Raw genomic sequence first — 12,621 nt, 5'->3', positions numbered from 1 at the left:
AATTGGGCATCCAGGAGATGAGGACTGGTAATAACACTGCCATCTTATCAGAAAAGGTTAAGAAGGGGCCTCCAATCTCAAATTATAAGATGTTGGGAACACATCACATTTTGTCAACCAAATAAAGAAAATGAAGTTTAATTTCCCAAATTTTTATTAAAAATGGACTCTCATCAGATATCTTATTGCAAAGATGAAATCTCACAAAAGAGCAGTAAAGTTTGCTGTAATAATAAGCTTTAAATAAATATAAATTCTTTTTGCAGTTCTTGAACTTGAGAGGTTTTTGTTATTAAAAAAAAAGGTGTTTTCTTTTTTCCATGAGTCATGGACATTTTCCCACCAGAATTTCTATTCATTGAAATAACTTGTTAAAGTGAGTGCGGAGGGTGAGTCGGAGATGGGGAGAGGGAAAAGGGGGTGCTCACTTAAGTCTCTGAAAAAGTAGAAAAACAATTGCCAGTTCATTTTTTAAAATCTTTATTACTTGGTACCCTTTTAATGTAAAAACTGCCATTTCCCCCTTAAATTCTCAGTCTTTACTTTGTACCTTAAAAGAATTAAAATAACTGTACCCGATTAACCACAATAGTCCCATGGCAGATACAAAGTTAAAACTAAAAGGAAACTTTTAAGTATATTCTGTAACATACATTTGGTTATGGCTACCTTCATTGGATATTTTTTAGATCAAATTTCTCCTTAGGTAGCGTTTTTCGTTTTAGAAAGTGCTGAGGTAAATGTCTAGGAGCCGGATATGTCTATGTGGCACTTCTTTCCATTTGAAAATATTTTATAGTTAACAAAACTGAACATGACAAAAATATCCTAAATACAGTACTAATTCATTAACATTTTCCTGGCACGGTTCCCTTTGGCATTTTTGCATACACACAGGAGTTGGTCTTGGAGGGCAACGGGGGTGCGAGAGCACTACTTGGTTTTTTGTTTAGCTCCATGAGAGCTAAACAGATGTGTGCCCACTGGTAGAGGTATTCGATGACGGTATTACCAAATTCCCATACTTCGATTCGAGAATGATCTGTACCGAGAAAAATAAAAGTGTGGATAGTTTTATACTTTTATTACTAAAATACAAGTTCCACTATTATGAGGAAAATTGGTCAGATATGCTTTGAGTCAAAACCATAGCAGAATTTTATTTATGTAATTATAAGTAAAGAGATAAATAAATTTTGGTACCTTCATATAATACTATGTAGCATTTTATGGTTAGAGAACTAGAGCTGCATAGGCCATTGTGGATAAATCTCAAAAACATATTATCACAAAAAGTAAGTTGTAAAATAATGTGTTCTTGGGGCACATGCCTCGGCTCAGTCGGTTAAGTGGCTGCCTTGGGCCTGGGATCAGGCCTGGAGTTGGGCTCCCTGCTCAGCAGGGAGTCTGCTTCTCCCTCTCCCTCTGCCCCTCCTCCCGGCTCATTCTCTCTCTCTCTCAAATAAATAAAATCTTTTAAAAAAATGTTCGTTTGGATACAACTAAAACAATTTAAAACCCTGCAAAATAATATTATATTGTTTATGGATTCATAAGCATGTAGTCAGAGTAAGAAATCATGCATAAAACTGATAAACATCAAATTCATAATAGCGTTATCTCTAGAGAGGAAGAAAGGAGAATGGAATCAAGAAGAGGTAGAAAGTCTCAACTGTTCCTATAATGTTTTATTTCTTTAAAAGTGTCTGACTCATACATAACGTTAAGATTAAATATAGCATATGGTTCTGTAACGACTACACAGGTGTTAGTCTCTAACTTTTTTTTTTTTTTTTTAAGTAAACTTTACACACAACGTGGGGCTCAGACTCAAGCCCTGAGGTCCGGTCGCTCGCTCTTTGGACTGAGCCAGCCAGGCGCCCCTCTAACTTCTATGTTTAAAATATTTCCTAATTAAATTTTATTTTAAAATATGTAATGACTGCACACCATGATGTTTCATTTGTTAAATTGTAAATGATTAAACTGCCATTTATAAAAATTCCTGTTCCCCAGGAGTCAATCGCTACTATTCAGATAGAATGGTCCAATGAAAAGAGAACATGCTTTGAAAGTTGAACAGATCTGGGTTCCAATCTTGGCTCTACACCAACTAGTTCTGTGACTTTGAGCAGTCTCCTTAATTGCTGTTAGCCTGTTTCGTCTTCCATAAACAGGGATGATACCTCAGAATTGTTATGAGGATTAATGAGAAAAGATATGCAACAAACTGTTACAGAGTAGTTGCTAAAAAATATTAATTACCTTCCTTCTTTTAGGTGACTCTCACCCTCAGCTCGATGTTTTATTCATTTTTGTTAATCCTATTGTCTACCACAGTGCCTAACTCAATAATGTTTGCTAATTTGAGTTGAATAAACCATTAAATGATACTTATACTTGAATAAGAGTTTTTAAATATCATCTTCTGTCCAATGGCTCATTAACAACAATGACAATTATGTCCCTCATGGGTATCAGGATGACAGAACGTATTTTATTTCCCTGTATTCTATCCCTTCTTTCTATGAAGGAACAAGATTCCCTGAATTAGATTTAGCCTTTCTATGGTTTTGAAGTTTTGACTATGACAAAAGGTACAAAATGAGATATGAAAGGCACATAAAAAGTGGGAAATATTCAAAAGTCTCTACTTTTATTTGAGGGTGACTTTAAAACATGGGGGTACAATTTTCTAAAATTCTCTTTTAATACACACAGAAGCACTGTCTTTTCTCTAAATTGTACTTGTTCAATAAATGTTGAAACAACATTAAATTATGGAATAATTAAGTTAGGTTTTTCAAATATTAAAAGTCTTCAGGTAATAGCTCAGTAACATAAATGACAATTATGAATAAAAACAAAAACAGATGCTGGTCATGAGGGCACATTAAAAATACCTGATTCATCTCAAGTTATGGGCAATACTAGACCAATGAACGCACATACTTAAAATATTGAGGTGCAGTTGTTATAATTGACCCCTTTTTGTATTAATTAGCTTCCTGGAACCTTTACAAGGTAATGCTATAGGTTGCGAAGATTACTTTGATTATCTTAATGTTCCAATGTCATGAATCTAAAGGTTATGCCAGGTTTCATTACTAAAACCAATCCTAATTCATTTTCTGAGATATCAGCTCTGCCTGCACGGAACGGTTTTTATCCTGCCCTTCCCAAATCTGCATTAAGAGCTGTGTTCCACTGATGCCTGCCACAGTGTGCTTATCTGAACATCCAAATGAAACAGACCCCTATCTGCAGCCATTATTAAGGTAGTCGGCCATCTCCACGGTGATTGAAGGACGCGAGGATGGGGAGGGAGGGCGCTTTCTTTCACAAGCCCCTTTTGCTTATTTCCTGTCTTTTTGTTACGGGGGACAGAAGCTCTGGACCTATCTGGGCTGTGGTTCCTGTTTGCCTGCGTTTTCCAATGAGAGATTGATGTGTTAACAACTGGCTGTTAACGATTTCTCTAATGAAGCCTCCTTGGCTCTGTTGGGTTTCCATTAACGACGGTTGAGCGCTACTGCCCTCTTGTGGTGGAGAGATGCCAGATTTTGCAGCTTGGCAGACGGCAGCGTCAGATTGCACAGGGGTGGTAATCCTTTCAAGCAGATATACGACTTTTGTTTCTTTTCTAACCATAAGAAATTATATATTTTTTGCTTTGCCTTGGTGAAGGTTATACTAAATTATTTGAAGACATCTGAGCTAAAAGAATTGCTGGGTCAACCTTCGAATCCGTTTATGAACTTATTAACTCAGAAACATTTTATGGTATTTTTGTAGGTTCTAGTTTAATCAAACTTACATAAGGAGTTGATTTTGCTGAAGACATTGGGATGTTCTCGGATATTTCTAATTCAAACTCCCATTATGGATCACTGCTTTAACACTAGATTAGTTAAATCCTTTGGGGAATTACAATTAGAAACATGGGTAAAGCAAAAAATCATGACGTACTTAATTAAGCATCAAGTTCCAAAGTTAAAGTGTTAACTACTCCTTTCAACTAATAACCCAAGATCAGCAGTATTTCTTGAATGTTCCTCTCCTTATCTTTAGTTCTTAGTTTTAGTTCCTTTATTTCTATTGCTTTATATACCCTATGCTACCTCTTAACGTTACTGCCACATGCAATGAGCTGAATGTCCATGCCACATTGTATACTGCAAAGAGCACATATGTGCATATTTCAGTTTTTATATAGGTCAGAAAACTCATATTTGCCATGGAAGTCGGGCACTTAATATGTCATTATTAATTTAATGTGGTCTAAAATGTACTGTAGAGTGCTGCTTCCAGCTTATCAGGAAGGACTCGGTGGTGAGTGGGGAGGTAAAAACACATGTTTTCTTGAATTATCCAAAGTTGGGTAGAATTTTGTTCCAGGTGGAACATTGAGTTCTTGCAGGTATATTAGTTTCATTTTTGTTTTAAGCAAAATTTCTGTACGATATATCCCACTGTATAGGCTTGTTTTCATGATACAGCTGTAAATCAAATGTGGAGAATTGAAATCAATGCAATTTACTTTACAAAAATTCATAATTTAATGCCGTGGCCTCTGAACTCTTTTGATTATGTGCCTCCATTAGTAATAACTGTTTGAGCACGAGCCCTGATATATGTTTATTTATAAGTTATTCATTTTAAAATATTTAAAAACAAAAAATAGAAATTAGGCAATGGTGGGATAAAATAATTACAAATAGAAGTCCTGTGATATTTTTCTTATACCCCAAATGTACAGGCATCAGTTGTTTGCTCCTTCTGTTTTCTCCTTTTTGTCTGGAGCCTTGTGGGGGAAAGCTTACAGAAGTCTCTATATTCAGTAAACGCACTCATGCTCTCCCCATTTTCACTCTAGTACTGTCTCGACTGTGTCTGATGTCCCCCAGCCCAGAGACTTTCTATGTTACCCTCTCTGAGAAACAAACTTCTAGTGTTGGAGAGAGGAAGTTGTCCGGTGGTGTGACGTAGAGATGAGATTCAGAGACCAAAACACTAAAACAGAAAGAAAGGAGAAACAACAGGGAAAAGAGAGCTTCCAAAAAGAATTATCGTTAATACCCTCAGAGAGAGAAGGCGTTGCATTCATGAAATGTGAACAAGATGTTGCACAAAGCAAGTATTTAGAGAACCAAGGCTCTTAGACATTAAAGCACGCAGAAACAAGAATTCAATAGGATTAGAAGATAAGGTTGACAGAATGTCTCAGAAAGTGAAACAAAGAGACAAAAAGATGGGAAATAGGAGAGAAAATATAGGGATTTGAGAGACTTCATCTAGGAGATCCAATATCTGAATAATAGGAGTTCCAAAGAAGGAACACAGGAAAGGGAGGGCAGGGTCACCACCAACTTCTAGGTCACCTTTATGTAAATGAGAAAAAGACACCTCGCGTGGATGAATGCATTCTGAGTGGAGCTTGGTAAACAGAAAAAGATGTGGAAAGAAAAGGATGCCCCTCCTCTAAGAAGACATAGCCTTAAGCTAAGGCGCACAGTTGAGTGAATGGAATGCTGGTTAGATTTCAGCCCCCACCCCCCTCCTCAACAGGGCACCTTTGTGCAGTGCAGAGGACACAGCCTGCAGTCGCAACGGTGATGCCATGGGAGAAACCACACAGAACTTAAGGACCTGAGTGTCACAAGAGAAAAGGCCCAGTGAATGCTCAGATCAATGGGTGAAAACAGCCCCATATCAAGGCCTAGCATTATGAAATTTCAGTCTTGGAGTGGAAGGTGGTGATTCTCCAGCTTCTGGAAAGAAACAAAACAAAACAAAAACGAAGAAGTCACATGCACAGAATCAGGTTTCAGAAAGGCTTTAGACGTCTCAACAGCAACCTTGGAAGTTTCCAAATTTCCAAGTAGCTCCAGACAATGGAGCTATTGCCACAAGAAGTTAAACAGAGAGTTTCCATATGACTCAGCAATTCCACTCATTATATACCCAAGAGAACTAAAAGCATATGCTCCCACAAAAACTTGTAAACAAATGTTCATAGCAGCATTATATATACAATAGCCAAAAAGTAGGAACCACCCACATGTCCATTAACTGATAAATGGATAAGTAAAATTTGGTATCTCCATATAATAGAATATTATTCAGCCGGAAAAAAGGAATGAAGTACTGATACATAGAACAAAGATGAACCTTCAAACATTTTGCTAAGTGAAATAATCCAGATACAAAAGGCAACCTATTTTATGACTCCATTTATATGCAATGTATAGCTAGAAAAGGCAAATCTTAGAGACAAAAAGTAGATTAGTGGTTGCCAGGGGCTGCGATAGAGAGGGGCTAGAGACAGTAACTGCTAATGGGTGCTGCTGGGTTTCTTTTTTTGGAGCAATGAAAATATATATTTTTTAAGATTTTTATTTATTTATTTATTTATTTGACAGAGAGACAGCGAGAGAGGGAACATAAGCAGGGGGAGTGGGAGAGGGAGAAGCAGGCTTCCTGCCGAGCAGGGAGCCCGATGCAGGGCTCGATCCCAGGACCCTGGGACCATCACCTGAGCCGAAGGCAGATGTTAAACGACTGAGCCACTTAGGCGCCCCATGGAGAAATGAAAATATTCTAAAATTAGATAGCGGTGATAGTTGCAAAGCCTTGTGAATATACTAATAACTACTGAATGGTACACTATAAATTGGTGAAATTTGTGGTATGTGAAATATAATCTCAATTTGTCGAAAAAGACAATGAGGCATTGTCTTCAAGATTATGTTCCCTGGCAAACCAAATCAGAGGGCTGAATAAAAACATTTTCAGACATGAAAGGTCTCAAAAATTTACCATTCATCCACTCTTTCTCAGAAAACTACTGGAGATCTGCCACCTCAGAACAAGGCAAAGTAAATTCCTATGATAGCAACAGAATGAATTTCAGGAAAGCAACTGAGTAGCAGATCTGGGGTGGGGGAAGACCCTAGGTAGGAAGAGAATCAAGATCTCTAGAACAGATGTCTTGGAAGAAAAAAAAAAGTGGAACTAAAAAAGTTATCTGATAAAACTTTCCCCCAAATGTCTCTTGGGAAATTATATGGAAAGACAAATGGATAGGCTGGGAATTATGAAGAAATACCAAGAACATCCAGCAATTAAAAAAATAAAGCTAATTATTTACTTCAGGAAAAACAAAGTGAAAAAGGAGCAATCCAAATGTGTTGCAGTGTTCAGCTATAGGTAATATTTGCATAGGCAAAATCATGTAAACACTGCATTTTGATTTAACCCGAAATGGTAATATAGTTACATTGGGAGGTTAGGATAAGAGAATGATGGTATAATAGAACTAAACTTTCATCTGTAATAGGAAATAATTGATAAGGTTGAAAACTGATGAATGAAAAGATAGCAATATTGTATAATATTAGAAATACAGACACATGCCAATGTCAGAAGAAACAGTCAAAAGAGTTAAAAAGAATTGCTTCTGGTAAGGGGGACTGGGGACAGTGAGAAGAGAGAAGAGGGATGGGTTAGTGACTCTTTTGTTAATAGGCTTTTAGTTCTTTTCAACCTTTTAAAATACTTTAATAAAAATATAATTTTTTAATCCTTCATGATAAAAGATTATTTAACATCCACTAAAATGAAAAAAAATGTGTTAAGGAAATCTTGAAAATTATGTTTGCCTTAAATAGAAAAAATATTCTCATTAAACTGATTTTTAGCAGACTTTATCAGATATTAAAGCATCAGTGATGGTACCTAGACAAATAAAACCATGTTGTTTCTCTAAATTCAGTAACTACTTTTGGAAAACTTCAAAATTTAAAATCAAAAGGAATGGTAAGGAGCAAAAAGAGAATTGATTATTTGATTTTTTTTTTCTTTCTTCTTTCTCCCTGGGGGACTTGGACTGGAGATGGAAGCGGTCTGCACGCATGGGAAATGAATCAAGCATCCAGGCCCCGAGTCTTTACTGAAGCCTACAGTGGTTTCCCAAACAGTGTGTGAATGAGTACTTGTCCAATATCTTCACTAACGGGGCCCTTTAAGAGGTTTTTTCCAGGACAAAAGGAATCTATTCTGAAACTGAATGGGTGTTTCCTCCTCTAGAACTTGACATCTGTGAGCACTTCATAAATGGCACACTCCAGGCTCCCTGTTAAACCCAGGTCTACTGTGATGGCAGGTTTCTTCCTACAGGTAGGAAAACAACAAAGCCCAGAAGGAATCACCATCCAAGAAACTAGGTCTAAGAAGGTAGTGGAGAACTGCAAATCCAAACCAATGATAGTCTATAGAGGGTCCAAATTAATAGGACAAAACAATGCTCTTGGTATCTTGTTAACCATTTCACTTTGACTCATTTAAAAGAACCAGGCATGGGGCGCCTGAGCGGCTCAATTAAGTGGCTGCCTTCAGCTCAGGCCATGATCTCAGGGTCCTGGGATTGAGCCCCACATCGGGCTCCCTGCTCAGCGGGGAGCCTGCTTCTCCCTCTCCCTCTGCCTGCCGCTCCCCCTGCTTGTGCTCTCTCCCTCTCTGACAAATAAATTAAATCTTTAAAAAAAATAAAAGAACCAGGCACATCCTCACAGTTGCAGATTCAATTCAGCACTGTATTCATATTATTTTGGGAAAGTGGGAGAATCTTGAGGAACGTTCCTGTCTCATCTTCAGCTGTGCCGTGGGGAATGAAGGAGAGTCTTGTCCCACTCTTGTAATAGAGGGAGACAGAGAATAGCACTTGCTAGAGCCACCATGGTGATGGTGATAGCACTTAGGAAAAGATCACCTGGGGAAGGTGAATCTTGAAGACAGAGTTAATCAGGGCTGCGAGTCTGGCAGTCCTTCCCTCAGATGGTAGGGTATCTCCCTCCATTGCCCTCTTTGGAGGATCATGGTGGTGTTTTGTTTTGTTTGAGGAAGCTGGTAAATTTCTTTATGGTAATGGCACTGAGGTTCTGGCTGCTTTGGCTTAGGAGGATCTCTAGGGCTCTTGTAGGGGAAGTGAAGGATCTGGGGACTCCTGCAGAGACCAGTGCCTGTGGACTTAAGAGACCCTTGGATTTAGGCATGGGGAAGAAGTATGGCCAGAAATACAGGCTCTAGAGAGCAAAGTGATTCTGGTCACACTTGAAATGAGAGACAGCATTCTTCTCACTTCTAGGTCTGAGAACATTTCCTAGTAGACAACATCTGTCCAAACCCCCTGGGAGGGGAACATGGGACAGGTATGGGACACTCTACAGAAAGAGCAGGCCAGGTTGGCAGCAGAGGTCCAAAGTGGAGGGGGGAGACTAGATCCTTGAGAAGGTGGTCAGGTCGTGGGTCTTCGGGTAGAAGAGGCCAACTCCTGGGACTGCTTTTGATGCTCTACTACGTGCACAGTTGTCTCGGTCACTGGCGTCACTGGGATCCCCACAGGAAAGTATGTCAGCAACATTCATGTGCAATGGCACAGCCTTGGGAAGGCAAGCCTGCTGAACAAAGCTGCCCAATGCTCCTCCAGAGATGACTGCCTCAATCTAAAGGTGGGATTGTGCTGCCTGGAATTCCACCAGAATATAAAACACCCCTTTCTAGAAATGCAAATCAAAACCATAATGATATATCATGTCACACCTGTTAGAATGGCTATGATCTAAAAGACAAAAAACAAGTATTGATGAAGATATGGAGAAAACAGAACCTTTGTACACTGTTGGTGGGAATGTAAATTGGTAGAGCCATTATAAAAAACAATGGAGGGTCCTCAAAATATTAAAAATAGAACCACCATAGGATCCAGCAAATCCACTTTAGGTATATATTCAAAGGAAATGAAATCACTTCCTCAAAGGGAATCTGCACCCCCATGTTATTGCAGCATTACTTACAATAGCCAAGACATGTAAACAACCAAAGTGTCCACTGATGGATGGATGAAGAAAACATGGTGTACGTTTATACAGTGGAATATTATTCAGCCATAAAAAGAAGGAAATCCTGTCATTTGCAACAACATGGATGGACCTTGAAATCATTATGCTAAGTGAAATAAGTCAGAGAGAGAAAGCCAAGTGCTATATGATCTCACTTGTATGTGGAAGCTGAAAGAACTGAACTCATAGAAAAAGCAGATTGGTGGTTACCAGAAACAGGAGTTAGGGGTTGGGGGAAATGTGTGAAGGTGGTCAAAAGGTACAGACTTCCAGTTATAAGATAAATAAATTCTGGAAATGTAATGTACAGCCTGTGATTGTAGTTAACAATACTACACTGTTTATTTGAAAGTTGCTAAGAGAGTAGATCTTAAAAGTTCTCATCACAAGTGAATGGAACTTGTGACTATGTGAGGGGATGGATGTTAACTAAATCTATTGTGATGACCATTTCTCAGTATATACATATACCAAATCATTATGTTGTACACCTTAAACTAATACCATGGTTATATGTCATTATATCTCAATAAATCTAGGACCAAAAAATAAAAAATAATAACAAGTAAAGGTGTAAAGTTTTATAAACATTAAAAAATATATATTCTTTTCTAGAACTAGGATGTAGTAGGGTGAAAGTTGGCAACAGAAGTCCTAAGAAAGTACAGGCACATCACCAGCCCCGATTTTATCTTCTTGGCAAAATTGTTAGTTTGGAAGGCTTGGTGGGTTAGGAGCTATGTTAACAGTCCCTCCCCAAGATGTGCAGAAGGGACAGATAATGGTGGTGGTATTTCATGCTGGGTAGGGCTATTGAGTGGGGTCTTAGTTAACACTGCTAGAAGGCTCAGATACATTTTGAGCAACAAATTGCCCTTCCAGAAGGCTCCTCTTTTCCCAGCACAAACAGAAAGGGGTCCCAATGAGGTCCCCTTCCCTTCCCCAAATGGAGAGCTTAGAATTTCCTGATACAATTGCATCTGAAAGAGAGAGGGTTGGTATCTGGGTGGCCCATGAACTTTCTTGATTGCCGCAGAGACTATGATAATGCTCGAGCTTTGGCAGTGGTGATAGGCTATTGAGTTGTGGCTGAATCCAACTCCATTAACTGCAATTGGATTTCCTGCCACCTGAGGACACTGTTGGAAAAGAGAAAGTGGTGGGAGCGTTGACGATCAAGGCCGCTTAGGAATTGGCCAGCACAATTTAAAGTGGGGTCAGGCAAAGGAGGCAGAAATTTGCATGTTTTCTCAAACAAAGGAGCTAAAATGAGTAATGGGAGGTAGTTCTGACACGGGCAAGTCGGAGGTGGAACCTGCCTTGGGACGTCACAGTATATGTCTTTGTCTGGGGATGAGCTGATTAAAGGGCGAGAGCCAAATCCTGAGCACACCTGCAAGATGGAGAGTGGAAGGGCTTGCTCCTCATCGCCAGCTCCCATCTGACAGAAGGACTAGATTGTTCAGTGGTGAGTGCCTGCGCCCTTGCCCAAGTAGGGGAAATATCAGTCTGAGAGGACATGAGTGACCCCGGCAGCAGGGTCTGGCTCTTGGCCAAGGGGCTGGCAGGTTGGGGGCGACCAAAGTGGAGCAGGGGCTCAGGGAAAACCTCAGTTAGACGACCGGGTCCCACGTGGCGGGGGAGGGTGTGCTGGGGCTCATGGCGGGGACTGAATCTACTTCAAAGGCACTGACATAGAGAATATTTCTTCTGGATTTTAAGTCTTCAGTGAAGAGTGAGCAAACGGCTATGGAAGAAGTAGAGACACACATCCAGCAAACAAGTGTTAGTTTTTGTTGTGACTACCTTAAAAGAAGCGATCCGTGTGACATCTGTGAATTCAGAGGCTCCCGCGAATCAGCCCAGAGTCCTAAGGCTACAGTAGAAGCCCTTCCAAATAGAAATCCTAACCTTTATTCACTTCACTCATGGTCCTCAAGAACTCATGTTAACTTTTCTTCGGACGTCATCTTCTCTCCTCTTCCCCAGCGCTCCCAAACTTCTGAGAATATCTTGCCTTCCTAGGCCATAAGATCTCTCTCCCTTATCCATCTGCCCTGGCTCACTGCTACCTCCTTCCCCTGCCACAGCCACCCCGAGGAGCGTGGTGTCTTCCTCTGGGTTGCCTTTCCCTTCCTCTTCTCCTCCGAGTCTCTCTGGTTCTGAGCCTCTTGGCCTCACATATGTATCCCAGAAGTCTAGAAAACCCTTCTGACTTGGTCCAGAGTCTCCACAGACAGCAGGAAAGGGAGAAGGAGAGAACAGGGACAAGTTTAGTGAACAATTTCTACAGAGCCATTTTCCCAGCTGATGATTAGTTCTTCCTAAGAAACAAAGAAGGAAACAAATTTTAAATTTATTCCTTTTTGGTCCATTCACACAAACGGCCTGAGGTCTTTGGTGAGATAACACACACCCGTGGAGGAATGTATGCTTGCATAGGTATATTTACTCTTTTAACAATTTTTTATAAAGATTTTTATTTATTTGAGAGAGAGAGAGAGAGAATGGTAGAGAGAGCACGAGAGGGAAGAGGGTCAGAGGGAGAAGCAGACCCCCTGCCAGGCAGGGAGCCCGATGCGGGACTCGATCCCGGGACTCCAGGATCATGACCTGAGCTGAAGGCAGTCGCTTAACCAACTGAGCCACCCAGGCGCCCTCTTTTAACAAATTTTAATTCCAGTATGGTTAACATACAGCATTATATTAGTTTCAGGTGCAC

At 39.9% G+C, this 12,621-nt stretch overlaps 1 protein-coding gene across 1 annotated transcript in view; it reads right to left on the bottom strand.

Moving 5' to 3' along the window:
* Positions 1–751: 751 nt before the first annotated feature.
* Positions 752–12,621, bottom strand: part of EFCAB5 (EF-hand calcium binding domain 5) — a 184,239-nt gene continuing 172,369 nt past the window's right edge. Inside the window, exon 24 of the mRNA XM_088028403.1 lies at positions 752–1,042. Coding sequence (XP_087884529.1) covers positions 849–1,042 — 194 coding nt within the window. The 3' untranslated portion in view covers positions 752–848. The remainder of the gene's footprint in view (positions 1,043–12,621) is intronic.

This window comes from Eumetopias jubatus, unplaced genomic scaffold, assembly GCF_037043125.1.
Source record: "Eumetopias jubatus isolate StellerSeaLion01/CBP00866 unplaced genomic scaffold, mEumJub1_p1.0 scaffold_10, whole genome shotgun sequence".
NCBI lineage: Eukaryota > Metazoa > Chordata > Mammalia > Carnivora > Otariidae > Eumetopias > Eumetopias jubatus.
The sequence above is the reverse complement of the archived record's forward strand: the minus strand, read 5'-3'. Positions and strand labels throughout refer to the sequence as shown.